Below are 27561 nucleotides of genomic sequence, written 5' to 3' on the forward strand. Positions count from 1 at the left end.
CGATCTGGTCCCCCAAATCCCGCGTCCTTCCCACTCGGAATATCAAACTTCCGGCGCATGAAGAGGTGGTACCTTGGTTTGTACGTAGTTTCCTAGGCCGTTGCTGTATCTTTTCCCGATTCTGCCCTTCCGACTTCTCGTTCCAAGCTATCGTGATACACAACGTGTATGCATTCATATCGACTCCGAACCTCATCCCAATGTCGTCGCCAACCGCTGCCTCTGCCCCGTTCCCTTTATGCTTCCCCTCGTCTCCCTCCTCCATCCCTCATCCCTCTTCCTCCGTGGTGACCACGCTCATCTGACGTCCTATCTCAGGATTTATTTTAATTTGTTAATTTGTTACTTTGTTACTTTGTTAATTTGTTAATTTGTTAATTTTTTATCGTCCACAGAAGTCTCTGCAGTGCTGTCGTCCTGCGATCCGTGTTGCCCCGACTAATTAACCAGCGGATCTCTGTTGTTCGCTCTCCGTCTCTCTCCCAAAGGAAAACAGCGTATCCTCCAATACTCACCTAATTTCCCCTTGTCCCGACGCGCCTCCCTCTCGTCCCGCAACCCCGTCTCTGGCGCCTGATTTCTCAAAACCAGGTGGTAAAGAGGAGTCCACTCAGAGAGACAGGCGCCTCCCTTCTGGTTAGGTTCTGCTCGCTCCTCACGCTCCCAGCCAGCAAACATGTAAGTTCTATCTGATTCGATCCCGCGCAGCTGAAGGAGACCGGCCATCCATGGGTAACCATTGTCTTCTCTAACTCCGCTCGTCCTCTCAGGAAGTTCGGAAAGCAGATCCAACGGCGTCAGCTCGACCTGCCCGAGTACGCTGCTAGCTTTTTCAATTACAAAGCTCTGAAGAAGGTGTGCTTCTCATCTTCAGTGCAAGGTACCATACCCGTACTCATGTCACTATCACTAACATCATTCCGCTCTTCAGCTCATCAAGCAGCTCAGCGCAACACCCACCATCCCGGCTCAGAGCTCGCCCATGGACCCGGCGCCCGAGCTCCTCGATCCACAGGCTGCCCTTCGTGCAAATAAGGATGTCTTCTTCTTTCGTCTGGTATTTTTAAATCATTGAACAAACGTCAAATATCCTTTGTCTGTCCAGGCAGACGATTTCAAATAGAGTTGATATCCGTTCGCTCTGCTAACCCTTTTTGTTTTTTCTTTTCACCGCTATCTCCAATAGGAACGAGAGATTGAAAAAGTAAATGTGTTTTATCTTCAAAAGGAAGCAGAGGTTGGTTATTGCCTCTATACTCTTTCTTTTGTTTACTGTCTCTGGGACGAACATTCGAGAGGAGCTCTGTCTCTCTCTCTCCCCACCCCCCCCCAAGAAGAGAGTAATACGCAACTGGGTTCATTTTTTAACTGCAACTGATCAAGGCGATCCATAACAGTTCACTCTGCGCCTCAAAACACTTCTCGATAAAAGGAGATTGATACAGTCGAAAAAATGGGTGTCCAATTCAAGGGCCCCTACAAATCTCGTCACCTTAGTTGAAGGTTTTCAGCAGTTCGATGGAGACTTGAACAAACTTCAAGTAAGTTAACCGGCTAGTTGGCTGAAGGTCACTACGATGCAAAATTTCTTACTCGTCGACCGAATAACAGCAATTCGTCGAGATCAATGAAACGGCCGTCTCGAAAATCCTGAAAAAGGTTCGTTCATTACCCGTCCGCTTGAGAACCCTGACAGATGGGAAATGGAAAACAAGAACAAAAATGCTGACATGACTTTGTTTGCACACAGTGGGATAAAACTTCAAAGGTCCGATTTGCCATCACTAGTTTGAATATATATATATAACATCTCTCATAAAGACAAGTTGAACTAACAAGAGAGCCACCTAGTCACGTACAAAAGAGCTTTATCTCCACCGCGCTGTGGAAGTCCAGCCATGCTTTAATCGGGAGGTTCTGCGAGATCTATCCGACAGAGCAACTACCTCCAGATTGGATCTCGAGGCCTGGGCGGAAGGAGAAAATATTCAGTTTGATGCCTCGCGCTTGGCAGATCGTGTGGTTGCGACTGCTGAGGAGGACGATTCTGACCTTCAGATCCTGCAAACGACATCTACCGGCAACTACCAAACGCTCCGGGAATGGATTTCGAAACTGCAATCGTCGCCGGACGCGGCGGATCGACTCACACGGATATTCCTAGCTGCGATCAACGAGTATCCGGATGAAGTTTTGGCCCTGCTTCTTGACACGGGCCTCGTGGATGTGAATGCGGAGGATGATATTAATGAACGCAACTGTCTCCATGAAGCGGCTATATCGGGTCGCCTTTATGTGCTTCAGGCTGGGCTGGAGCGCGGAGTCGATGTATCGCGATCAGATGTATACGGAAGGATACCTCTTCACTATGCCTGCATGCATGGCAGAGTTGAGATGGTGAAAGCGCTCCTCGAAGCGGGCATTGCTACAATCGATTTGATGGATCATGACAACTTCACCCCACTTATCCACAGTATAATCAGGGACCAGCTGCCCTGTGTGGAACAACTTCTTACCCACAACGCTCGCATAAACCCGACGTCCGAGTCGGACCATATTCCCCTGAATCTGGCTTGTCAGCATGCGTCCTTGCCGATTATATCCTTGCTTCTAGAAAGGAATGCCAACCTGCTCCCTGACGCGGAGGGTTTGTACCCGCAACATCTCGTTGCAAGGTCGTGTCGAGATCCGGAGGTGCTTCTTCTGCTCAAGAACCATGGTGCCGATCTTGACCAAAAGGACAAGCTTTATCAATGGACGCCCCTTTTCCATGCTGCAAGTGAGGGTTGTGTTAATTGTTTGAGGGCGCTGCTGGAATGCGGTGCAAATCCTGATGCACTTGATGAGAAAGGGTTGTCTGCTATGTACTATGCCGCGTGGGAAGGCCACTTGGAGTGCATGATCTTGCTGTGGTCGAAACGCTCTGGCTCAAAACCGGCACGGACGCCATTGGATATGCTCAACAGTCCCAGATTTCGAGATTCGGGTTCGATGACTTCCCCACACCTCGCAGAACAGTCAGGAACTATGAGAGGCATGGACGCTGGTGACGGCATTCCTGACCTATCTTTGCCTCCTCCTATTATCCCGTTACGCCGATACGGCCATAATTTCCTTGACACCAAGACATTCATACAAATACATTTTGACCAAACGCCATCTTCTGAACCTATCGTATTCTATCAGTCCGGCCGCTACGCTGCAGCTCGCTTAACTATTTCCTCGAAAACATCAGATCTTATACCTCGAAACGTGATGCTTCCGATTCAAGATGATTCGCGTCTTGTGTCTTTCCAAATCGACCGACTGGATACCTTTGCGCTCGAGTTTGAAATCTTTCCTACGTTTGGATCTAAGGTCATTGCGAAAACCGTTGCGTTGCCGGATGTGTTTCTGGGAGGTGGCGCATCAGAAGGGACCTGCGCTTTGCCGCTTTTTGATCCCAGACTACGAGCAATCGGGGAGATCCGATTCAAGTTTCAGGTCATCAAACCTTACCACGGCAACCCGCTCGAGATCACACATTTCGCGACATACTGGAAAGCGACAGGCGCTCTTGATTCAGATCGTAACGGCCTGGTAACTGGTTCGAGTCTTTCAGGAGATTACGTCCAGGTATTTGTCCAATTGACAAAGGACTGCGTCCCCGTCCTCTATCCAGAATTCACTGTCAACCACCACGGAATCGACATCCCAATCTGCCGCTTATCCTTCAACCAGTCCCGAGCCATCCAAGCCGCATACCTCTCCCAGATCAGCTCAGCCGACTCATCCCTGCTCAAATCCCTTGAAGCAATGACGGTGGATGACATGGCGCAAGCGCATCGGCTCCTCGCGATATCCTTCCTCTCCCTGCGCGAAGTCCTCCAACACCTCCCGACAAACATACACATCGATCTGTGCATCCTGTATCCGTCGCCGGCGGAGGAGGTGAAACTGGGCCTCGGTCCGTTGATGGATATCAACACAGTTGCCGACGCGATTTTGACGGAAGTGTTCCACCATGCGCGGGTGTCGAAGGAGTCGACGCCGGATTTCATGCGGTCGGTTGTCTTTACGTCTTATAATCCGAATATTTGCACGGCGTTGAATTGGAAACAGCCTAATTGTACGTGTTTTTCATCTTTTTTTGGTGTCGTTTTATCTTCTCAGTGGCGTGGAACTAACATTGAAAACTAGACCCCGTTCTTCTGTGCAATGATCTGGGCCAAATACGTGATCTGACGCAGGATATCTGCTCGCAGCCTGTTATTCGCAGCAGTGGGCGGTCGTCAATGTCTATTAAGGAGTCGGCGCGGATAGCGCAGAGTAATAATTTTATGGGACTGATGTGTCGGTCGAGTCTGCTGGTATGTACTCCTCCTCTTTTTCCCTTGCATTTTACCTTTTATTTCTTTGTTTTTCCGATTATTTTATTTTCGTGTTTTTTTTCCCCTACTTTTATGTATGTTCACCTCGTCGCCGCGCCTAATTCACCAACCTTGCCACGATGTAGAACGTCATGCCCTCCCTCGTCGAATCGATCAAGGAACTAGGCCTCGTCCTTGTTGCAGACACGTCCGATGAAGTGCTGGATAAGAGTCGTTTTGGTATCGTGACGCCAGCAGCAGCAGCGACATCCAGTAACAAAATAAGTGGCGGTCATGGCGTTGAGGTTGGCGTTGCTGCTACTGCTACTGCTACTGCTTCTTCTTGTTCTCCTTCTTCTTCTTCTTCTTCTGCTATGGGTGGTGGTGGTGGTGGTGGGTCGGCGGAGTGGGCGTATAGGATGCCAGAGGGCGTGAATGGGGTTATGAGGAGTAATGGTGTGCTTCGATTTAATGATACGATTGATATGTGATGTGATGTGATGTGATGTGAGGTGAGAGCAGGTTACTTTTTCAATTATTAGAGCTTGTCTTTTATATATGTATATTACATATATAATTGTTTCGTGGGGTAGGGGGCGGAGGAGGGGGGGTGTTGTTGATTTGTCGTACTTGAGAGATAATTTTTGCTGTTTTAAGGGGTAGACTGGATGAAGGGGAATATCATACAAATTCGGTGGGCCGCGGGGGGTTTTCTAAGGTCATATTATTTAATTTTTACTATTTCATCGGCTATGTGCCTTGGGTGCTTGCGATTGTTTTTCTTTTAATGAATGTACCGCACATAAATGGTGAACATCTTGTCCTTTTATGAATGAGAATGTCCTGGTGGAGTGTGTGTGTGTGTGTGTGTGTGGTGTGCCATGCCCATATAGGAAGGGAATACGCAGTTCTCTTGGGAAAACTTCAAGTGTTGTATAGGTGTTTTACGGGGGCTTCTGTTTTTAACACACGTACCAACTAGTAGTATACAAGGTGCTATATTCAACTGCTAAAGGAAAGGTGTGGTCTGCTGTGGTGTGTTGTGGTGTGAGACGGGGTATGCATTGGCAAGGCATGAGAAATGAAGAACCGGTAATCGCTTTCAGAAAGAAAATTGGCAGATATGGGGTTGTGGGAAAGATGGAGGGAAGGACAGCGTAGATTAGGGCAGAGGAGTAGAGCGTCCATATTGCAATGATGTTGATATGGTGTTCGGGAAAGAATGTTACAATGTTGCGAGAAAATGAAAGGGGAATATACGAAAAAAATTCCTCACGTCCCCCCAGAATTTGAAGTCCACCCTTGACACCCAAAAAAGGGAGAAGAAAAGAGCAATTGCAGTGGGCTATCCAGGAAGATATTTTCGTTACTGTGCCCCAGATTTTAACTGCTTTTCGGCCTCCGCTTTCCAATATCCCAGCCCCACCGTCGCAGCACCTTGACGACTTTGGGTGTCACTGCGGCCGTGATGGGGACTCGGATAAAAATCAGGCTCTTGTGAACGGCATAGGCTAGGGCAAGTTGCGTCCATAAACCTGATGATTTAAATCCGGGGTTCGTTAGTCAATCCTGCCATCAGTAATATACAACTGGGCTTCCTCCAAATGGAGAGAACACAGAGAAATTAAAACCAACGGCTGAGTTGGGGGAGGGAGATGACATACTAGCTCCCGCCTCTGTCCCCGTCCCTGTCCCCGTCCCCGCATTCTGGCCCTCAGCCTCCGCGGCTCTTGCATGCCCATCCCATTCCCCTGTGCCGCCTGTACCGCCTGTACCGCCTGCACCGCCCATCGCAATGGTCATATCACCCCACCCTCCACCATCTGCCGCTTCGCTATCACTACCACCGCTGGCATCCGGCTTCGCAACAGCCCGCCAGATAGGGGCAAAGACGCCTTTGACCACTTCTGCAATTACATGCTCGTAATGTCCAATCCGTTCAACGCCCAGCAGCCGCACGGCAGCAAAGCAGAAGGGGAAATCCAGCACCGAAAGGGCTAGGTAGACGCCCAGGGAGGACCAGCCATATTCGCGGGAGAGCTTTTTCATGCGTTGGGAGAAGCCGAGTTTTTCTGAAGAGGAGGAGGAAGAAGAAGAAGAAGAAGAAGAAGAAGAATTTAGGCTGCGTGGTTTGCGCCATTGGAGTATCGGATTGATGCCATTTCTACGGAGGGGGGTGGCGTTTATTCGGGGCTTGAACTTGGTGGCGCATAGGTGGAAGGACTGAGTCTGTGGGGGTTTGGTGGTTGAGAGAGAGAAGGGATGGAATCCTGTTGTTCGTGCGGGGAGGGACTGGACGGTTGAGAAGGGGCAGGGGCCTGCGAGTCGTTTGATGGCCCCTCGCGGGAGGAAACGTGAAGGGGGCGGCATGTTTGCGGAGTTCCCAGGCGCAATGGCTTAGTATATATAGGTGGATTCGCCCGGGACCGGTGGACCCCCTGTTATACTATCTGGTTATATATGGGAAGGGGAGAAAGGGGAGATTCGGTGAATATTATAGAAGTGGGGTGTTTGGGGACCTGTTGAAGGAGTCGACAAGGATTGCTTCAAGTAAGACGGGCAGGCAAAGAGGGTAGAAGCCTACTGGACTATGCAGCAAGCCCATTCTCATCGTTGACAACAGCTGTTTTCCTCAGCAGGTCAGCAAGGGGGAAGGCTGCTGCTGTTGTTCTACACAAAACGTCCCCCGTTTTCCACAGCCTTTTCCTATACCAGAAACAAGCGGGAAGGGTTGAGTTAGAACGGCGACAACGCTATCCCCCAACCGGCATAGCGGTGAGTTCTGCCCCAACTCCCCAAAACTCCCAGCGCTCAAAATCTCGAGATGCCTCGAACTGCGAAAACGCTCCAAGGCTTGAAAACGGAATTGTTGCAACCGGGGCTGGGCAATGATTTGGGTTTGCGCCAGTTTGCTCCCTTGCTGTCCTTGTTTCGACTGACTGCTCTAGCAGCCTTTAGCCATGCCCCCGCGGCTGCCAGGGAAGCATGCGCTGCTTTCAATCTCCGCCATAACCACCGCCCGTCTCTACATCGAAAATGTCCCGACACTCAGGGCCTTCGGTATCAAGTCCATGTACCCGCCAAAGCCAAGCCGTTTCAATGTTGAACCCCATCTTCCTGTCCTCACATCCTACCCGTCGGTGGCCCATAAGCGGAAAGAAGCCACTATCCCTCTACGAACCGGCGTCCTGGCCATAAAAAAGGGTATGACCGCCATCTTCGACCAAGAGACTGGCAAACGAACGCCTTGCACCATCCTCCAGCTCGACCAGGTCCAGGTCATTTCACACAAAACTCTCAAGAAACATGGCTATTTCGCCGTGCAGGTGGGCTGTGGCTGGAAACATGAGCGCGCCGTCACTCGGCCCATGTTAGGCCATTTTGCTGCCAACGGCGTTGCGCCCAAGAGACATATCCACGAGTTCCGGGTTAAGGATGAAAGTGGTCTGCTGCCTATCGGCGAAGTGATAAATGCGGATTGGTTCCAGGAAGGCCAATTCGTCGATGCGCGATCGAATAGCCGGGGAATGGGATTTGAAGGTGTCATGAAGCGACACGGCTTCCACGGTCAAGATCGAAGTCACGGTGTCAGTCTGGCGCATCGTTCGCTGGGTTCAGCGGGTCCCAGTCAAGGAGGTGGTTCTCGTGTTCACCCGGGGAAGAAGATGGCCGGGAACATGGGCAATGAACAGGTGACTCTCCAGAATCTGAGGGTGCTGAAGGTCGATGCTGAGAAGGGGATTGTGGTTGTTAATGGTTGGTTAACATTATCATTATTATTATTATTATTATTATTATTATTATTTATCTCTCTCTCTTAAGTCTTCTCTCGCTCTGAGCGTCTACTAACGTGTATTACTTTCATAGGGAGTGTAAGTGGCCCCAAGGGCTGCATTGTGAAACTGCAGGATGCTATTAAAAAGCCATGGCCGAAAATTGCGCTGAAGATGGAGAGTTGAGAGATTGCAGATGTTTTTGGATGTTTATTCCTTATGTGTATTATTGTATAGAACTTGGAAGACATTTTTCCGGTGTTCAAATAGATCAAACCGGGTTTAACCCTTTCCAATCTTCACTTCACTAATTTCCTCCGTCTCTCTGAATAGTCCAGGCCCCCCATACCCGTAGTTGAGTTGTTTCCAGTAACCCCAATGCTATATATTGTACAGAACACAGATTAAAACACACCTCCCTCCCATTGCGTAGTGGAACGCCTGAACTCCACGCGATGAAGCAAAGGGGCGTGCATGCCCCGATGATAATGTACACATTCCTCTCATATCGACGTTTTCACGTCACTGGCAGCATCATTGCCGGACAGGGCAGCTTGGAAGGGATCTCCCTGTGCAGCATCGAGTAACTGAACCACCGTTCCATCCTCCAAAGTAAGGCTCCACTCCTCAGTTTGGAACTAAAGCCGTCAGGAATCAGCAAAAGAAATTTCGCCTAAACATCGGCCAAACCTAACAAGCAAAAAAAAAAAAAAAAAAAAAAAAAAAAAAAAAAAAAAAAAAAAAAAAGGAACAGCATCAATAAAATTGCACTTACAAAACTCATCCTCCTATCCCTTCTACTCCTAAACCTCATCTTCCCCTTACCCCTCGTCCCCTTCACCCAAAACGAAATATCAATCCGCCCATGCAACTGATTAATCTCCCCACTAATCCACGGAATATTCTGCGCAAAGTATATCTCATCGCCCAGCAGCTCTCTTCCCTTCGGTGACGTCCGCAGCGCATAGAGCATGCTGTTCACCACGCTCGACGAGGATTTCTGGTAGTTGAGGATGCCCAGAATAGAGGCGCCGATTATGACTGCGAAGAATGGAAGAGTGCGGAGCCACCTGCGGTTCGCATTTATCGAGGGGAGCTCGCGATCTGCTCTTCGACTGAGGAGGGGGCCTGTATGCGGGCCTGGGGCGGAGATAATGGTGCGGCGGAGGAGGGTCACGGTGGTTGAAGCATGGCTGCGACGTAAAAGGCCAACTGCCCGGAGGGTATTCATGCTGGATGGCGAGTTTTTGGGCTTCTTAGACAGCTAATTTTTTGCGGCTCCCCTTGCTATCCAAGTCTAGAATTCAAGATCATCACAATCGTTGCTTTGATCAAGAAATATGGGCCTAAAGGGGCTATTTCCCGAATCACATGACTATTATTAAAGCACCTAAAAAGTACTTGTAAAAAGTTCACATTGAATATAAAGATAATAATATAAATTAAAGAATAAATAATAATTTATAGATTTTAATATTAAAGGTACTTTAAAATTTTTTATAAATTTATAAATTTACTTAATATAAATTGATTATTGAGCTAATAAAGTAAAATATAAGATACTCAATATATTTTGCTTCAATAAATTAAAATTATATTTTACATTTCTAAGCAAATGTAGTTTACAACAATTAAGCAGTAGAGAGAATTATTAATTAAACCAACGGGTTGGAAATATTAGATACTGCACTCGCCTGTGAATTATATTTATTAACTGAGTAAAAGTTACATTGCAATAATAATTACATTGTGATAAGATATATAAACATTTTTCGAATAGCCACGATACCATCATCACTCCCATTGGTGTGAACAGTCTCATCATGTTGATAATAATACCTTGCGACATTCCATTCCATTCCTGGGCCAATTCCTTGTTATGTCGATTTTTCTCTGATGGGTGCGAGTCACATGACATCCATGTCAAAAACTCAGCAGAAGAACAACATCGATGCAAAATATGAGTTGACTGGTTCTGCCTTTGGTATGTGTGTTTATTGTCTCGTTGATCTCTCTTCCCTATATATTAAGTATATCACACCATTCATTGCAAGCATGGCTGCCCTAAATCTACGAAGAACATTCCGCTATCCAGATTCAGAGAGCGAGAACGAGACCCGGGAGGAGCTGGACGAGGAGGGTAAATCGGCGTTTCCATTATCCAGAAATCTACAAGCTATTTTGATCCCTCCTAGGGGATCTTAATGCATAGCTAGACGATGTAGTTACTTATTAACTATTGTATGTAAATTTAGAGCAAGAAGCTGTCATTCAAAAGTTGCTGCGCCAGGACGAAGAGCGCAATACTCAATATACAGTATGTATCTGCCATATCAGAAGAGACAAATGGATGTGCCAGATTAACAGCATTTCTGTGTAGCTCATTTTCACCACTATACCCCTGGTTTCGACTCTTCTATATCTCCCTTCCTTCATATCCGCATCATCTACAGCGTCCCGCAGGTTTCTTTGTCTCCTCAGCATTGCGTCGCTGCTCGCCACAGCTTACATCATGAGATACCTCCGCATAGAACGGACTGACCACAAGGGCAAACGTCCCTTGAGGGACATTGAAGCTGAACAGGGCCCACTCATAGTCAGGCAGTATCTTTCTCCTGCAAACACTTGCATCTGTGCTATTCTCTCTGTCACTGCATTTGTCCTTCAAAGCCAGCCTTATGCTGAAGATATGTTCTGGATCTTCTGCCTTGTTCCTGGAAGTAAGTTTTCACCCCTCCCTAAAATCATTTAAAAAGTTAGACGTGGGCTGGCTTCTGACAAGGCCAATTCAATAGTGGTCTTTCTTCTTGTCTGGGTTTCTAGAAATATCATGCTATCAGTCGATATCAAAGAACTGGAGGGTCTGCGATACGAGTATAAAGGTGCTTAAATCACAACTTGTGCTCTGGGAGTCGTTTCCCTTAGGCATAATCAGCCTTGCACGGATGCTACGATCAGAAGCGGTCGCGGAACCGAGTAGAGCTTTTGGCTTTGGCTATAGGTTCTTCCGGTGACTCTCGCCCGCACCATGGATACGTCAACCATGTTGCTGTCTTCTCAATGTATGCTAGCACTCGGTCCAAAACCAAAGGGTATCTGAGATTAAAGCGCTTAGCAATTTGTATCAGTCTCCATTTGGGAACGGTGGATCTGCGTCGCCCTTAAGCGGTCGGCTCACACTGCATTATTATATTGCATACAACTCTCAACCTTCCCAATTCACAAGCTTGGCAACGCTTGCGTATATAGAGTGACCCTGCCATCAACCGCCACTGCACCCATCACTACACTCTCTGGCGAGCGTGGGAGCGGGGTTAATCGGACCGTAAACAGCGCATTTGCTTCGCGGCCAGCATTTGCTTTCATTTGGCGTGTTCGACCAACTCGAAGATCGATAAAGCTCAAAACTTGACGATTCAAGTAAAGACGCCAAAAAAAAAGACAGGAATCTTTACGTACGCCACGTGCAGTATTCGTCTGTTGTTTCCTCATTTCAGTTATTCACCCTGTTGTTTCAGCGACGGTTGGCGACTCGTACAGTACGGATCGACGAAGAGGCTCAATCCTAACTCACCGAACGGATCCAGCCTCGCCCCATATTGAGCCGGAAATATGGGGCTGGGTCTTCCCCAGTGACCAAGTTAACTTCACATACTATCCCTCGGCGTGCCAGGCAGCGGGAGTGACAAGGCATCTCTCTCACCCGTTGAACCGTCTGCCATGTCGCCTTTGTTCGTTGTTGGCTTTAAGCGGGCACGGGGTTCAATGCCTTTAAAGTCGAAGGGTGGATCAATCAGCGTTACCTGAGCCTTTTGTTACCTCTTCTCTTTTCTTATTAAGAAACTAGAGGCTCTAGGTGAAGCAAAGTGGCTTTCTGCGGTAGGCAGGCCATTGCGTAAGAATTGTCAGTCGGCAATATGTGCCTTTAAAAAAGGGGGAGGACCTTCATTACGATGAGAAATAAATTTCATTCTTTTTTTAAGGTCAGCTACCACCAGTCTCCATCTGCCAAGTTGACAAAAGGCACACAATCATAACGAAACTACCTTTTTCTAGTTAGTAAATAATAGTATTCATAGAAAAGTAGATGTTTTTTGACACGGTGATGAAAGGTGGTAGCATATGGAATAGTAACTGAAGCATAATTTTAAAAGATTTACCCGTTCAAAAGACCCATCTCATTGCCCCGTCCTCGCCGGAAAAATCTGAAAATTTACAAAACTAGAAATCGATAGGACACCAAACAAGAAACATCAGATTCTCAAGACGCCCGCTGCCAACATTCTTTCACATATCCAACACCACTTAACTCCATCCATCACTAACATAACCATCACTATTATGCCCCTCAGCCCAGCGCATAGCCATCATCTTTGCTTGGCGATTTATTTCCGCCTCGGTCATAGGTCGTGGCTGGGTTTCGGGCTGCGCAGCTGGTGGTTTGGGTATGGGTTGAGTGGAGGTAGCAAGTGCAGCGGGGGACTTATTGCCGCGCCTGGCGGTAGTTGGCAATGGCTTTGGTTGTCTTGAAGGCTCTTCAACGGCAGTATGAGAGTAACTTTTCGAAAGATGGCTTCGTTCGGGTTCGGGTTCGGGTTCAACCTCTGGTTCAGGTTTTGGTTGCGGTGGTATCACCTCAACCGAGGAATCCGTAGCGGGTGGTGGTGATTCATGACCTCGCCTTGAAGACACTCGACGGGTAAGTCTCCGGGTTCGTCTTACCTCAACGGAGCTCTGTTTCTCGGGCTCTGCCGACGGCACATCCTCTTCGCTCGAGCTGAGTTTCGCATATGAAATCCTATGGCTTGCTCGTTTCCTACCAGACTTTCCCTTTGGTCTGCCCCCTGATTGCTTGCGATGGCTCTGCTTTCGTAGTATGAAATCCTCATCATCGCTGGCAGAACCAATCTTGTCATGGACGACTCGATTGGTAACTTTAATTGAATTGGCGGACGCCATGTCCGATTGTACGATTGTATCATTGGTGGGGTCCACTTTGTCATCTGTACCAAACCCTGGGTAAACATTCGGATCTAGCTGTTGGGCTGTTCCATTGCCTTGACCGTTGGTGCTTGCCATAGCCGTGACTCCCTGGGTTTGTAATGCCTCGGGAGATGTGACATCTGGATCTGGATATTCAAAAGTTATAGCCTCTGTCGCTTCATAGCGATCAGACATATCTTCTTGAAACAATGCATTGTCAGGCATAGCGAATTGAGGGTGGGTGTGAGCGACCGCACCCTCTCCCGACATCATAGCTGGATCAACAGGGAGTGACCCTGAAGACTCAATGAAGTTGCTCACCAGAGCAGGGTCCACTGGGATGTTTTCATGTCTAGCCAATCTAAGAATCCCTGCTTCAACGGGGTCCACGTAATGTTGCTCGTCCAGTGCCACATCATTAGGCTTCGCAGTTTCGGCTTCATCCAATCTTTTCTTGAACCACCGTGGGCGATCACCCGCCTTTTTCAACCAGGTCAAGTTTGATTGACTGAAGTCAACAAGGCATTCAACGCTTCTTGGATCAGCAATTTTCCGAGTGTCATGACCAAGTAAGGTTCCTGAAGGCTCAAAAGGCTTCATCGTGGGATCACGGCGACATGCACCGCAAGAGCAGATCTTGAGACATTTTGGGCATATCCAGTTTGGATTCTCCATGACATTTCGGGGGCAAATCTCAAAAGCTCTAAAAAGGCTACCATAGCAGTAGCCCAATCCACACTTGGAACAGGACGCAACTTTCCAGTGCGCCTCAGGGGTTTTGCAGATGTGGCAGCTTTTATGCTCCTTTTTCCATTTTTCAGACCTTCGAATCTTGCGCCGCTTCCGAACATGCCCATCATTAATTTCAGCTTCTTCCTGTTCTTCCTCTTCACGGACGTACGGCTTGGTAATATCCGTCCATGGCCTTCGTTTAAGTTCATCTTGGCAAATCTCAGCAAGTGTCTTTTTACCCATATTTTCTTGCTCGATAGAAAGTGTCTGAGGAAGCTGGGATGGATCACTATGTTTATCAAACTTAAGAATTTGACTCCTCCAGGTCTCATAATTTCGCACGAGGTCTTTCCATCGGAACTGCTCAACCCATTGAAGCCTGGAGATGCAAGCACAACTTCTGCCAATGGAATAGCATTCCATACAAATATCATAGGTGTCATCATCGCCATCAGGAAGCTTTCCAACGCATGAAGGGCAGGTCAAAAATCGATTGAAGATGTTGCATCTGCAATAGGAGCATGTGACATTACTGGCGAAGGGGAGGTATTCCACATTCTTGGGCTCTGACACATCCCTTGAAAAGCTTTCCGACAGGAGAATTCTAGTGTAAAGTGAAAACAAACGCCGGAAATCCTTCTGGAGTTGGCGGATGTGGTGATTGAAATATCCGTCACTGTTATTAAGAAGCACAGAATATTTTAGCAATGAAAAATAAATAATTGCCTTGTTTTTATACTGCTCATCGCGACAAACCATTCTTGCTTTTGGAAGAGCCTCGTTTATTGCCATTTCCAAGGTCTCCACAGTAGTTCTGTTCCAGGCGACTTTCATGGTCCGGGTTCCCCTATTCCAAACTTGATGCGGGGCAAGAGGAGGAATTAGAATAAAATCACCCACCCTTTGCTCAACAATGTAGGTTTTGAATGGTGCAGCTTTCCAAGCATTTATCTGAGCAAAGTGGTTTTCAATCTCTATATCATGACCGAGTGTCGAAAGCCAATATTCAGACACCAAGTGTCGATCCTTGGTTTCCGTCATGAACCAAATTGAAGAACCAGGCTTAGTAGGCTGACCATCCTCCACTGAGCCAGTGGAAGTTTCCACCATGATATTATGACCGAGAGTTGCACACATTTCGCGATGCGCGGGGGTGTAGGTGCCCTCATGGCCAATATAGCACATCATATTGTCAGCTCTCATTTCACGGGACAAGCTGCTCATCAAATCCCCAGCTTTGCTCGCTTTATCGCTCGTGCGTTCGTTGAAGTAGTATAGAAACGGAGGAAGCAAATCTTTCAGCTTATCATGCCACACAGGGGGGCAATCGATATCCTTCAGATAAATTCGTTGGCGCATGGTATCCTTGTAGTTTGTCGCATTCCATTGGTTCGTGAGCATCGCCATGTTTTTCAGGTAGTGGTTTATCGAAAGGGGTATGTTCGTTTTGGTGGTCAGGTTTCTCCCATTCTCAACTGTCAAGCGGATTGAACAGTGAGAAAAACCATAAAAACGTCCGGAACTGGGGGGAACTGTGAACATACCTTTGGTGCCATGATTGTCTTTTAACCACTGGAGCCCAAAAATCCATTTCTGAAGCCTATCCTGGTATCCTTCAATGACCAACGGCTTTCCCCCCAGGATGACATGTAGAAGAACCAATTTTTCGAAATCCTCAATTCCCTGTTCGGCGATCGCATCGCAATGAATTCTGACAACGTATTCGAAGTTTGGTGTGGATTCAACCAGCGCCGTAAGGTCGAGGTCTGGGGAAATGGGCTCGAAAGCCGCGCGTGGATGACTGGGACTTGGCATAGCTATTGGCGATGACGGGCGAGATATTGAGCTGTCAGTGACACATCAAAGCTCGAAAAGATGTTCTTTCGATCAAACGGTCGGCTTCAGCAAGACGAGGTTGCATCAGAAATTATCCCAGCGTGGGGAGCCGAACGAAGCAACAGGTCCGCGATTCGCAGAAAGCGAGGTAGTTAACTGGGCAACAAACACGCGTCGTGCGAAGGGGGTGGGAGGACCAAACTCGATCTGATCGGGACATGAGGCTGATGAACCTGGCCTTGGAGGAAGAAGCAGAAAGATCTGTGATAGTCCTCCAACGGCGGTGGTAGTTCTTCGCAGCGTTGAGATGTTGGTTTTCAGTTACAACAACGGATCTCGTCATGTGATCCGGGAATAGGAAGTTTACTCCAGCGTGCGGAATCTCTGCGGAGGACCTTGAAGGCCTCGGGGCTTTTATCACCGGTACGGAGTAATTGTGTGTGGTCGCAATCGATAGAGAAATCCCAATTCGATAACTATTGCCTGTGTAAATGGGCTGCTAGCCTGCACGGTAAATAATTGTACTTGGGAATTTCAGTTTGCGACTCTTTCCCAGGATTTGGAACCACCTTTGACGTGGATCACGTACAGTTGGAATTGGCACAGATTTATTTATACTGTTCTGCGGACTTGGAGAGCTTTCTTTTTATTTCTATTATCCCCTTTTGCGACAATGAGGATACTCCCAAGTCGCCAGTTTCCTCTATATCTGAGCTCCCTGCCAGAGTTCGCTCCCGTGTTCAAAACGAAAAGTAGGCTGCGATGCGGGCCGTATCATGCTTTCCAGCCTCACAAGTTGCAAAGTTGCTCCTCCCACTCTACAGGACAGACGAACCAGAAAGTCACAATCGATCTGCAGGTCACAAAAGGAAAATCAGGGTTGCTAACTACGAGACACATGAGCTCGTCACCAAGACCATTTCCCTCCCCGTCTTCACTGTCACCGAAACCCTCTCCGTCTTCCCAATTGCCAAATGCAGTTTACACCCCGCCAACGACGGGTTTCATTGCCCTGCTCCCCAAGTCGTGGATGCCCTATGCCGAGCTGATCCGCCTTGACAAGCCAGCGGGAACTTATTATCTCTTCTTCCCTTGCGTTTTTTCAACACTGCTAGCCGCACCATTGGCGTCACCAATGGCCACCCCCTTGGAAGTAGCGTCGGTGTGCGGTATGTTCTTCCTGGGTGCTCTGGTTATGCGCGGAGCTGGGTGCGCTATCAACGACCTGTGGGACCGGGACCTGGACCCTCTTGTCGAAAGAACGAGGTTACGACCCATTGCAAGGAAAGCGATATCGCCGCAAAACGCCCTAGTCTTTACTGGCACTCAGCTCCTGGTGGGTTTAGGGGTTCTGCTGCAATTCCCTACCCAGTGTTTATGGTATGGGATTCCAAGCCTATTGCTGGTCGGCACGTATCCTCTAGCAAAGCGTGTTACGAACTATCCCCAGTTCGTCCTAGGGCTGACCTTTTCGTGGGGCGCCATGATGGGTTTCCCGGCCCTGAATGTAGATGTTCTAGCGGACACCATTGCCCTGCTGGCTGCGTCTGCGCTGTACTCTAGCTGTGTGTCGTGGACTATACTCTATGATATGATCTACGCGCATATGGACGTCAAAGATGATGCCGCTGCCGGCATCAAGTCGATTGCTCTGAAACATAAACACAACACCAAGGCAATTCTCTCTGCGTTGGCAGCAGCCCAGGTCGGCTTCCTTGCCGTAGCAGGCGTGGCTGTTAATGCCGGTCCAATTTTCTTCATTGGAAGCTGTGGCAGTGCCGTTGCCTCCCTGGCCACAATGATATGGAAAGTCAAGTTGAGCGATGATGGAATCTGTTGGTGGTGGTTTAAGAATGGATGTTGGATCACAGGAGGCGGAATAACACTTGGATTGTTAGGTGAATACCTGGCTCAGCTATTTGGGTTGTATGAGACTGATGATTCTGAGGTTGAAGGGAGTAGGAGCATGAAAGACCTCTGATGGGGTTAACAATTCACTTGTTCCGCATGAGATTTGTATTATTATTAATATATATATTATATTCTTTGTATATAGATGCTGCTAGCCAGTATTTTCGTTTTCGTCTTCTATATAATTCATTTCATAAGAGAATCTTCATCTACAAAAAATAAAAAAAATAAAAAAAAACAATACCATCCAACAAGTTCTGAGTCGGCTGCTTGGTCAAGAAGCACTGCTTGGTCCTATTTTAACGACCGAACCGCGGACACAATCGAACTGCGGATTCTCTGACTTATCATCAAATATTCAACTCATCCATCTTGAACACATCATTTCTTCATGTTTTTATTCAAAATGTCTTCATGTCAAGAATCTCACATAATTGACTGTTGCTGCATATAAATTAAAATTAAAAATAAAAATAAAATAAAAATAGGAATAAAAATAAAAATAAAAATAAAAGCTGTAAAGATATATATAATTTCTAAAACTACTCCATAAATGACTTGCTGACATCAAATCACACTCGGAAACACACAAGTAATTATAAATTGACAGAAATTGAAGAGAAGACTCTTCTCAAGCAATTACTAGGTTCTATCAAAAATCATCTTTCAACTGTATACATTAATATCTATCTAGTAGCTTAATATCTCATCTTGAACATCTTAAGATTATACAAATGACAATGAATAAAAATCCCCTTCTTCATCAAGAATCAAGATTCTACCAGAAGAGAATGAGTGGAAGAGGAAAAAACACACAGAGACATTAATCTAGGTCAGGATACTGTTCTATGTATATAGAAAGATCATGAACATGTTTAGCAGCTTGATATACAGATTGAAGCTATCTCATTAGCAAGCTCCATCACACTGTAGTGACTATTGAACACTCTCTTTGCAGTTGCCCTAATAAATAGGTATATATTCATATTAGATAGTCTCAATAATAATATTTTCTATATTTAAGTGTGTTGGTTGTTGGATATATTGAATACTTGTGAGTTTCAAAGAATGTGGTGGATTACGTTATTAAGTAATAGTTGGTTATAGTTGGTTAACTAAATAGTTGTGGCGTCAGTCAGGAAAGGCTATTTGTGATTCTTCAACTTCTTGGACAACACCTTGACTTGACAGATACGATACGGAGTAGACCCCTCCAGGACCCCTCGTACTTCCATTCCATCTTGATTAAAGCCTCGCCATTCTACATTCTAACCATGGCTGCCAGAATAGCCACGACTCCTGTAAGTATTATTCCTGCTAGCAACCTCAGGGATCGCTTCACCGGGAAATCAAGAGCGGCTCTTAACAGATCCATCTCAAGATATCACGTTGCTTCCCAAGGCCAAGAGTCGCATTACACAGCAGACCGTCGTCGTTCCTGAACCCCCTCCCTCTCCAGATCCGCCTGCTTTCCGACGCGACAAGAGCTGCTATTGACAAAGCGGTTGGGTCTGCGCCGGTCGTATTGTTCATGAAAGGCACACCAGAGACACCCCAGTGCGGGTTCTCAAGAGCAAGCATACAAATTCTCGGCCTCCAAGGGGTTGATCCGAAGAAATTCACCGCATTCAATGTCTTGGAAGATCCAGAGCTGCGGCAGGGTAAGCTCCCTCTAGATCATCCCCAGATCTCGCAGAATCCGACTTTTTAAATCCAGCAGGGTAGTGCTCTAGGTTTTTTTTTTTTTTTTTTTTTTTTTTTTTTTTTTTTTTTTTTTTTTTTATATATATATAGCTAACGTTTCATATGCTATTCTGCAGGCATCAAGGAATACTCAGACTGGCCTACGATCCCGCAGATGTACTTGGACAAGGAGTTTATCGGCGGGTGCGATATATTAATGTCTATGCATCAAAACGGGGAGCTGGCGAAGCTGCTGGAAGAAAAAGGGGTACTTGTCCCGGCTGAAGGAGAGAGTGATGTGGAGAAGTGAAAGGAAATATACGCTATATACATGATGCAAAGAAATAATAACGACACCACCCCGGGTCCTGTCGGATCTGCTGTACCATATGATTCTCATTTTTGAAGTTTGCCCCTTTTCTCTGCCTATAATATATGTGGAAGTATTTTTGTTTTGTGGTTTCTTGTCCTGTCCTGCTTTTGTTCTGTACTTACGAGAGCGTCCAGCATACAGCCTACAGCCTACAGCTGGCAGATTAAATCCAAGTATACACGCGTACCTATTTAATATTTACATATTCATCACCTTAGCGTTTCGCGCATTTCCGTCTTTACAATTCCTGTTGTCAGAGTTTTGTGGTGTTTTATCTTTTCTCGGGGTGACTTTTGCCTGACCGCCCCAAACAGGGAATCTGCGAAGTTGAGGCTCACTCCCAGGGCTCCAGCTTGGACTCCCTAACAACATCCTCTTCCCTGGCTCCTCAACTCACCTCTCAGTCTTCAGTCCTGGAGTTGGGACTCCCTCTTGTCATTTATATTGTGTATCCCGCTCCCAAGCCGTATCTCCCCGGTTTCCTTAGGAATTCAACGTACATTAATATACCGTCGTCACCAATCCAACCACATCCCACAATCCCCCTTAAAGCTTGGAACGGGATGTCTCGTTCCCCAGGGAAACGAGCAGTATCTGCACGTGGTATCTTTGGCCGAAAGCCTGCCCAGAAAAATGCGACAGCCCCGAAAGCTGTCAGCCATCACGACATGAAAAAGGGGCAGCCTTCCCCTCCTCCAATAGCAAGAGTCTCCAAGGGGTTCAAGGGGTCGAAGCAGGCCAAGTCAACCTATATCTCGCGTCATAGCCAGAGAGGACCAGGGTCTTCAAAGGGAGGAAGTAGTAATAGTACTTCTATGCCTGGCGGAGAGCGTCTCCTACATAACTTCGTTGGTGGGTCGAGGATATACATCCGTTTCTTTCCCTTAATCCAGAGTCTATTCCTGCTTTTGACTGACCCTCCAAAGACTCAATCGATAGCACTCGCGCCCAAATCCAAGAGGAGGTTTCCGTTTCCCTTGCGGAAGCACAGCAGGTATTGGAGAAACGACTTTCCCAAACGGTTTCCAAGTATAGCGAGAAACTCAGTATTTCCCGGAATACTCGCGGAGACATTTTCTTGCCCGTGGAGATAGAACACCCAATCATATCACTAAAGCCGAAACCTTCTCTGGTTCAAGGCGCAGACAAAGACAAAGCTCATCTCGTCGACGTCCGAGACAGCCTCGACGCTCACGAGCAAGCTCTGAAAAGCCATTGGAAAGCCTGGAGCAGAACCCAGCAGAAGATCGCCTGTCTAGCCGTGGAGATACTCGGGCCTGACGCCGTTACCCTTCCACCGCTAGCGAAAGATGCCATGGGTTCAGGGACGTTCAAGAAGCGACTCGCCCGGGCGACTGATGCGTTCGAGAAAAATATGGCGGCTGTGGAACGGAAGATGTTAGAGGATGCGCAGAAGACAAGAGATGATATCGCATGCCTTTTGAGGGATATGAGGAAACAAGTTAACATCCAGGAGAAGGTATTTCACCTCTTATTTCATGTTGTCGATTCATCTCTTCTGTCAAACTTGCTCTGCGCTTGATGATTTTGGGAAGTTGGTTTGGTGATTGGATTTTAACTTTTTCATAGAAATCCCGCGACGGTAAACGTAAACAGCGGGAAGAGATATGCCAGTTGACCAAGAAGATCATTACGAGCATCTGATGATTGACAGATAAAGTATCAATTAAATACGGGAGGCGGTTCGAGATTCTGAGGACAAACATCTTTTATATATGGTTACGGTTCTAACCAACTTCAATCGGGCTATCCCTTAATTTCTGTAGGGTTACAAGGTGCTACTGACATATAATTAATGACCTTTTCCTTTTGTTCCTCTAGACGGTATGCTCTTGCTGTTCGAAATTGTTTATCTAAAACGATCGATGGGTAGTTAGATATATTAAGCGCCTCGCAAAACTTTTGCAGATCCTCGTTTACTCGAGATCGTAAGGATCAAATACTGTAAAAACCTCCCTCCCATGACCAGGTCCGTCACGTCTATTGTGGAAAGAAATCGAATTGTTCCTGGTATATAGCCAAAAATAAAAATAAAAATAAAAATAAAAATAAAAATAAAAATAAAAATTATAGGTACATGATCTACATTTTTAATTACGTCTAGGCTTCATCTTCTCCTTTCCCAACAGCTATCTGGAGCCCCCTGTCGCCTCTACTGCTGCTGCTGCTGCTGCTGCTGCTGCTTCTGCTGTTGCTGTTGCTGTTCCAGCGCCTCCTTCTCCCTAAACTCTGCCTCCTTGGCAGCTTTCAGAAGCTTGGTGCGTTGCCTTTCCTCAAATGCCTCCCGGCTCTTCAAAATCCGCTGCACGATCTCGCCGGCGTTCACATGTTGGAAGGGATGGGAGTCCACTTGTCTGAAAATCCCGAGTTTGGTCGGCACGACGTACGGATCATACGTGAGGGGGATATATGTTGTGGGGCCGTGGTATACTGCGTCAGGCATGCCGAATGGTAGTTCTTCGAGGTAGGCGAGGTTGGGCGTAAAGGGCGCGCAGAATATCACTGCGTGGACGAACTACAGGGTGCATTTGTTAGTTTCAATATCTATTTACTTCTCGTGCGACCCTCCAAAATGCTGCAAATCGTAGGGTACCAGGGAAAATTGGCAAAATGGGGCGTGTACTTACTCGACACTGGAGGACACAAAGTCCCCTCTCGAAGATATTCATAATGGGGTAATTCAGACCCTTCCAGTGATTGATGACCTCGTCGTCGTGGACGCCGGCCACAATGTAAGCCGGACCGTAATCCTCTCCACACTGCTTGGTTCTTTTCTCGACGTTCTCTGGCAGATACCAGCCGCGGCCAGTGGCATCCTCCGTCTCTGTGGCAAGTACACTGCGGAGGAATTCGATGTGGCCAGATGAAAATAGATCAAAACCGCCATCGACGTAGACGATGCGCTGGCCGGCTTTCGGGCCCTTGCCCTCGACGAGATGTTGGAAGCTGCCAGACTCAGTGCTGCGATGGCCAAGCTTTGCAGCAGCGGATGCTTCCCAAGTCCAGACATCAGGACCGGGCAGGAAGCCTGTCTCGTCGGTTGCATAGTCTTTGATTCTCTGGAGCGACTCGGTGGCGACTTGCTTTCGCTCTTCGGGGCTGCCGACACCCTCATCGCCTCTCAGGAATGCCGGGAAGGACTTGATGAAGTGGGTGCGGGTGAAGAGCAGCATCCTGCCCACCAGGTCCGTTGTGGATATGCCTGGGGTCCGCTTCACCACCAGGAACCGCCCAGCGGCCTTGACAAAGCGGTAACAGTCATTCCCGTTGCTGTCGGAAGTTATATCGTCGCCATGGACGACATAGTAGCATCCATAGTGGGAAATCCAGGGCAGCTGAGTGACATAGGGGGCGTGAGGGATAGACTTTGACGCCCAGCGACAAGCGTCGACTGCCGCCACTCTTTTTTTTTTTTTTGGCTCAACACACGTCGAGTTAGCGATATACATTTGTCGGTTGCCGTCCGCTTTTTAGAAAAAAAAAAAAAAAGAGGGGGACCCTTTTTTTATTTTTTTTAAAAAAAAAAAACCCCAGGGGGGGGGGGGGGGGGGGGAGGAGGTGTTGGACGAACCGTTCAGCCAGGGTCATCACGGTAGGCCCCTTGTTCTCGAGAATCTCCTCATCAGAATGGACGCCCACGTACAGCTCCTGGCCCAGTCTGCGGGCTTGGAGCATGGCTCCTGCATGGCCTGCAGTTGAGCTGCGCCGTTAATATCAAGCAGGCAGGCAACAGATGGAGTCCCGTGCCATTGCACACAAAACGACTCACCGTGGTGGCTGAAGTCGAAGCAACCGTCTATCCAGATACGCTCTCTGGAGATGGGAACATCTTCTTGGGGATCCACCGGCCATTGGCCGGGCGGAGGCACGGGCACGGGCACAGGATGCTCTGGATGCTCTGGATGCTCTGGATGCTCTGACGAGGTTGACATGGCCGTTTAAAGGGGGAAGGGGTTTGAAGGTACGAGTTATCGCGGTTGGTTGGTTACCAGGGATTTAACCAAGTTGGGTCAATTGGGTGTTTGGCTACGGAGAACCATGGAGAGGGAAATGTTTCCACCTGAGGATACGGTCCTTGGATCGGGGAAGCTGTTCAAACCGCCTACCAATTGGAGGCCCGGAAGCGCGAAGGGAAATATTTTTTTTTTTTTTTTTTTTTTTTTTTTTTTTTTTTGCAAGTTGAATAATTCCAAAACTAGCCTTGTTTCATTTATTGACTAAAACAAACTGTCTGTTTAGTTTTCCAAGTTGAAACGTTGCCAAACACAACCACTAGGGCCGTGAGGAATCCTCAACTGCGCTTTTGCTATACATAACCTGCTGCTTGCTGCTTGCTGCTTGCTGCTTGCTGCTTGCTGCTGCTTGCTGCTGCTGCTGCTGCTGCTGCTGTCGGTCGGTCGGTCGGTTTCCTCGGTCCGCCGCTCGTTCCTCAGCGGCAAATTTCCCTACATACTCACCTGCTCAGCTTGCTCCCGGGAGACACATCGAGTGGTTTGGATGAACCGTCACTTAGATGCTACCCTCCGTGTCTCCGTGGAGAGAGGTAGATCTGCCCCCCCTAAATACCTCCTCCGTATAACAATGGCGTTGGGCCCCGTGTACATAACGTTTTACCTGCTGTTGAACCCTCTGCAATTTAAATAAACATCCAACAGTAAGAAGTCATTGTTGGCTCGATGCGGATGAAATAAGTAATTCCCTGGACTCCGCGGGCTCTTTTTTATTCTTTCTTTCTTTCTTTCTTTCTTTCTTTCTTTCTTTCTTTCTTGCTCGAGGCGTTTCACCCACCACAACATCTGCTGCCCGCATCCAACTCCCCGGCTTGGTCCCCATAGTTAATAGGCTATATACACAGACTTCTATCAACTAAATCTAAATTACGGCCAACTTCACACCGTGCAAATCAAGTGACGTGCTTATGGACCCAGCCCTTACCATTGGCCCTCCCCCCTCCAGGTACAGAACCTCCAATGCCATGTCCATGTCCATGTCCATGTCCATGCCCATGCCCATGCCCATGTACCTGTACCTGTACCTGTACCTGTACCTGTACCTGTACCTGTTACCCCCCCGTATGTTGATCTGTACATACGGACTTTGCCCCGACGAACATTCAACGTTTGCGCTCGGCGACTTAGTTCAACTTCACTAACCCGCCATGTACCTAAGCAGACCCAACTGTCCCCCGGCGAAGTGCTCTGTTTTTGCGCCAACTAGTTGAATAAGAGAGAGAGAGAGAGAGAGAGAGAGTGAGAGAGAGAGTGAGAGAGAGAGAGAGTGAGAGAGACAGACAACAGACAGCTGCGCCATGAGCCATCCTTACGACCATCTCCCCGGCATCCACGATGGCAGCACCTACAATCAGGATTTGACCCGCCAACGTGCGGCATCCAGCAGCATCGGCAACCCCTCTGTCGTAAGGGCTCCCGCCACCATTAATAATAGTAGTAATGTTGTCCCAGTGAGTCGAGTCGAGACCCCCAGCCGTCCTGCATTCTTCTCGAGAAACCGGTCGATGTCCAGATCCTCCAGCCAGCGCCAAATGATAAAACCCTTGATCTCTCTCACTCCCTTGTCCAGCTCAACCTCCGCCGATTCTACAGCCGCTTCCGCGACGGTGACGGTGACGGCGGCGACAACAACAACAACAACAGCTACAACAACAACAACAACTACTACTACTACTACTACTTCTACGACTTCTGCTACGAATACGGCCGCCAATTCTCCAGAACGGCGTCTGCCCAGAGAGCCCTCCACCAAACGCAAGGGACCAAGCGCTCGCAGTAACATCAAAGGCAGAGGGATCTCGCGGCTGATCATTCCATCCCTTTCCTCCAACCATTCGAGTTATCTCACCTCCCCCAGTGACCCCCAAGCGGCTCCCCCCACGCCTATGGAGGCGTCGACCTCCTCCTGGGGCAAATCCCCCAGTGCCGCAAATGCAGGTCCGGACCCGTTCCTCAGCTATGGCGCGTTATCAATGCCAGCGGTATCGTCAAGTGGAGGTTCATATGGCCCGCAGAGTGCCAGTTCAATCTATGCTAACATCCACCAAATGTCGTCAAAGCGGATATCGACGCTTGATTATTTGCGAAAGGCGTAAGAACCCCTCCCCAATCCTCCCCAATCCTCCCCATCCTCCCCAGGCGCGGCTCGTTCCTCGGTATTTGCGCTTAATGTCAAACCGCCAACCACCCACCCTCTCTCAGTAAGGCCTTTGACTAATTATTCTGGCGGACTATATGAAACACAGTCACGAAGGCCGAGTCTACTGGTTCAACACAGTCCACTTCTCAAAATCAGACCTCTCCCGACTCTCATACTTCGAACAACGGAAACTCTCCCGCCGCGCAACCAACTATCTCCTCCTAGGCCTCTCCCTCCCCCCCATCCTCGACGTCAACTCAACCCCATTCGAATACCTCCGCGCCTTGAACGCCCTTCTCCTCGAATTCGAAACATTCCAACAAGCCCACCCGGCCGACGGGAACACCTCCTCCTCCCTCACCCGCGCACGGATACCCCACATGTTCAAACGCTCCGTCCACTCAGGCACCAAGACCCGGCGCACGAGCTCAGCCACGGAAATCGGCCTGCCCATGCAAACAACCGACCCATCCGACATCAAAGCCATGACCGGCAACATCGCGACGTCGATCAATTCTACGTCCTCGGCCGCTTCCTACCCTTCCAACTCGGACTCCTCGGACCTCTTACCAGGCGAGGAATACACGTACCTCCTCACGCCGACTCTGCCGTTCGATCCGGACTTCTTTCAGACGTTTTCGTCGCTCTGCGACGTGCTGATTGATTGCTACACGCGACTTATGGCGTTGGTTTCGGGGCCGTCTGTTTGCACTGCTGTTGTTGGGGAGATGTTTAACAAGGCTGATGCGAGGCTGCGGAAGGTGATGATTGCCGGTGTGGTGAGGGAGTTTGAGGATGCTAGTCGCAGTAAAGTCAGATCGGAGGCGGCAGGCGTGAGCAAGGTGGTCCTTGGAGGGCTCCTGGGTTGAAGTTTCACGCCCTCTCTGGATCTGAGATGTTCTTTGCTTTTGCCCCTTGGCGCTTCGCACTCTGCGCCCCCTTCATGTGGTGCTTCTATTTGATATTTTGTAAAAGAGTTATGGGATCTATATATGTAATGATTACGTATTACGGCTTTCTGTTTTTAAGAATAGTCTTTCCTTAATCGGTTTGATATTTATATTTCTATGTATGTATATATGAACTATGCATAACTGATGCTGAGATAAAAAGAGTGCTGCAGCTGAATAGTCAACTATCTTGCCTACAGCGCAAGCATTTACAGACGAGGATTGCAGTACTGGGAATGATCGTAGCTGATGTCCAAAGGACTAGAAATAAAAGATGATATGTTTTACCTGACCAAAAGCTCTAATATCTGTCGGGATATTGCTCTCACTCTTTAACATGAGCAACACTATGTGTACTTGCATCAACATGTATACAGAAAAAAAAAAAAAAAAAAGTCAACGCTAATAATTACAGAATCTCGTTCAATACATCAAACAAAAACAGAGGGGTGAAAAATAAATAAATAAATAAATAAATATCACAGAATTATATATGCTTGCGCCATGTTGCGCCAAAACCCGAAATCAAAACTCATTTTAACTTTCCGCCCCCCCCCCCTCACCCGGCAAAAAGGACGCGATTTTTTCAGGCGCAAATCAACAAATTAAAAGGATCAAACAAAAGGGAGGTTTAAGTTCCCTTCGGCTATGAGTCGCGGGCGTTTTCGGCAAATGTAATCTCGATATCGATGCAATCGCTCGGTGATGAAAGGAGCAAACGGTGAATGCTATATGGGATGAGGCAAACGGCACTTGACATGAAGATGTATAGCGAACCTAGAAGAGACGAGACGTAGCGG

General features: G+C 47.9%; 13 protein-coding genes across 13 annotated transcripts; 7 read left to right on the plus strand and 6 right to left on the minus strand.

Moving 5' to 3' along the window:
* Positions 1 to 200: 200 nt before the first annotated feature.
* PADG_05175 (uncharacterized protein) lies at positions 201 to 4840 on the plus strand (the record flags this gene model as incomplete). The annotated part of the gene is made up of 10 exons (XM_010762323.1): positions 201 to 287; positions 709 to 855; positions 932 to 1057; positions 1187 to 1237; positions 1398 to 1541; positions 1612 to 1659; positions 1751 to 1768; positions 1852 to 4108; positions 4180 to 4349; positions 4496 to 4840. The coding sequence occupies 10 exons, from the start codon at positions 201 to 203 to the stop codon at positions 4838 to 4840; spliced, it is 3393 nt and encodes a 1130-aa protein (XP_010760625.1).
* An 892-nt stretch (positions 4841 to 5732) lies between these two features.
* On the minus strand, positions 5733 to 6719 carry PADG_05176 (uncharacterized protein; the record flags this gene model as incomplete). The annotated part of the gene is made up of 2 exons (XM_010762604.1): positions 5733 to 5884; positions 6014 to 6719. 2 exons carry the CDS (start codon positions 6717 to 6719, stop codon positions 5733 to 5735), a joined length of 858 nt encoding a protein of 285 aa, XP_010760906.1.
* Positions 6720 to 7309: 590 nt separating this feature from the next.
* On the plus strand, positions 7310 to 8308 carry PADG_05177 (50S ribosomal protein L3; the record flags this gene model as incomplete). Its single annotated transcript, XM_010762605.1, has 2 exons — positions 7310 to 8105; positions 8217 to 8308. 2 exons carry the CDS (start codon positions 7310 to 7312, stop codon positions 8306 to 8308), a joined length of 888 nt encoding a protein of 295 aa, XP_010760907.1.
* Positions 8309 to 8625: 317 nt separating this feature from the next.
* Positions 8626 to 9353, minus strand: PADG_05178 (uncharacterized protein; the record flags this gene model as incomplete). The annotated part of the gene is made up of 2 exons (XM_010762606.1): positions 8626 to 8760; positions 8898 to 9353. 2 exons carry the CDS (start codon positions 9351 to 9353, stop codon positions 8626 to 8628), a joined length of 591 nt encoding a protein of 196 aa, XP_010760908.1.
* An 824-nt stretch (positions 9354 to 10177) lies between these two features.
* Positions 10178 to 11012, plus strand: PADG_05179 (uncharacterized protein; the record flags this gene model as incomplete). Its single annotated transcript, XM_010762324.1, has 4 exons — positions 10178 to 10262; positions 10378 to 10439; positions 10503 to 10842; positions 10918 to 11012. 4 exons carry the CDS (start codon positions 10178 to 10180, stop codon positions 11010 to 11012), a joined length of 582 nt encoding a protein of 193 aa, XP_010760626.1.
* A 329-nt stretch (positions 11013 to 11341) lies between these two features.
* Positions 11342 to 11844, minus strand: PADG_05180 (uncharacterized protein; the record flags this gene model as incomplete). Its single annotated transcript, XM_010762325.1, has 2 exons — positions 11342 to 11529; positions 11778 to 11844. 2 exons carry the CDS (start codon positions 11842 to 11844, stop codon positions 11342 to 11344), a joined length of 255 nt encoding a protein of 84 aa, XP_010760627.1.
* Positions 11845 to 12427: 583 nt separating this feature from the next.
* On the minus strand, positions 12428 to 15652 carry PADG_05181 (uncharacterized protein; the record flags this gene model as incomplete). The annotated part of the gene is made up of 2 exons (XM_010762326.1): positions 12428 to 15312; positions 15382 to 15652. 2 exons carry the CDS (start codon positions 15650 to 15652, stop codon positions 12428 to 12430), a joined length of 3156 nt encoding a protein of 1051 aa, XP_010760628.1.
* Positions 15653 to 16346: 694 nt separating this feature from the next.
* On the plus strand, positions 16347 to 17654 carry PADG_05182 (4-hydroxybenzoate polyprenyl transferase; the record flags this gene model as incomplete). The annotated part of the gene is made up of 1 exon (XM_010762607.1): positions 16347 to 17654. The coding sequence occupies one exon, from the start codon at positions 16347 to 16349 to the stop codon at positions 17652 to 17654; it is 1308 nt and encodes a 435-aa protein (XP_010760909.1).
* Positions 17655 to 18858: 1204 nt separating this feature from the next.
* PADG_05183 (Grx4 family monothiol glutaredoxin) lies at positions 18859 to 19577 on the plus strand (the record flags this gene model as incomplete). Its single annotated transcript, XM_010762608.1, has 3 exons — positions 18859 to 18885; positions 18966 to 19245; positions 19405 to 19577. The coding sequence occupies 3 exons, from the start codon at positions 18859 to 18861 to the stop codon at positions 19575 to 19577; spliced, it is 480 nt and encodes a 159-aa protein (XP_010760910.1).
* A 626-nt stretch (positions 19578 to 20203) lies between these two features.
* On the plus strand, positions 20204 to 21305 carry PADG_11891 (uncharacterized protein; the record flags this gene model as incomplete). Its single annotated transcript, XM_010762812.1, has 3 exons — positions 20204 to 20492; positions 20567 to 21120; positions 21231 to 21305. 3 exons carry the CDS (start codon positions 20204 to 20206, stop codon positions 21303 to 21305), a joined length of 918 nt encoding a protein of 305 aa, XP_010761114.1.
* Positions 21306 to 21813: 508 nt separating this feature from the next.
* Positions 21814 to 23593, minus strand: PADG_05184 (ethanolamine-phosphate cytidylyltransferase; the record flags this gene model as incomplete). The annotated part of the gene is made up of 4 exons (XM_010762327.1): positions 21814 to 22176; positions 22289 to 23063; positions 23233 to 23350; positions 23431 to 23593. 4 exons carry the CDS (start codon positions 23591 to 23593, stop codon positions 21814 to 21816), a joined length of 1419 nt encoding a protein of 472 aa, XP_010760629.1.
* Positions 23594 to 23933: 340 nt separating this feature from the next.
* Positions 23934 to 24680, minus strand: PADG_11892 (uncharacterized protein; the record flags this gene model as incomplete). The annotated part of the gene is made up of 2 exons (XM_010762813.1): positions 23934 to 24106; positions 24557 to 24680. 2 exons carry the CDS (start codon positions 24678 to 24680, stop codon positions 23934 to 23936), a joined length of 297 nt encoding a protein of 98 aa, XP_010761115.1.
* A 289-nt stretch (positions 24681 to 24969) lies between these two features.
* Positions 24970 to 26680, plus strand: PADG_11893 (uncharacterized protein; the record flags this gene model as incomplete). The annotated part of the gene is made up of 2 exons (XM_010762814.1): positions 24970 to 25763; positions 25918 to 26680. The coding sequence occupies 2 exons, from the start codon at positions 24970 to 24972 to the stop codon at positions 26678 to 26680; spliced, it is 1557 nt and encodes a 518-aa protein (XP_010761116.1).
* Between the last annotated feature and the right edge of the window lie 881 nt (positions 26681 to 27561).

Source organism: Paracoccidioides brasiliensis (genome assembly GCF_000150735.1).
Source record: "Paracoccidioides brasiliensis Pb18 unplaced genomic scaffold supercont2.6, whole genome shotgun sequence".
NCBI lineage: Eukaryota > Fungi > Ascomycota > Eurotiomycetes > Onygenales > Ajellomycetaceae > Paracoccidioides > Paracoccidioides brasiliensis.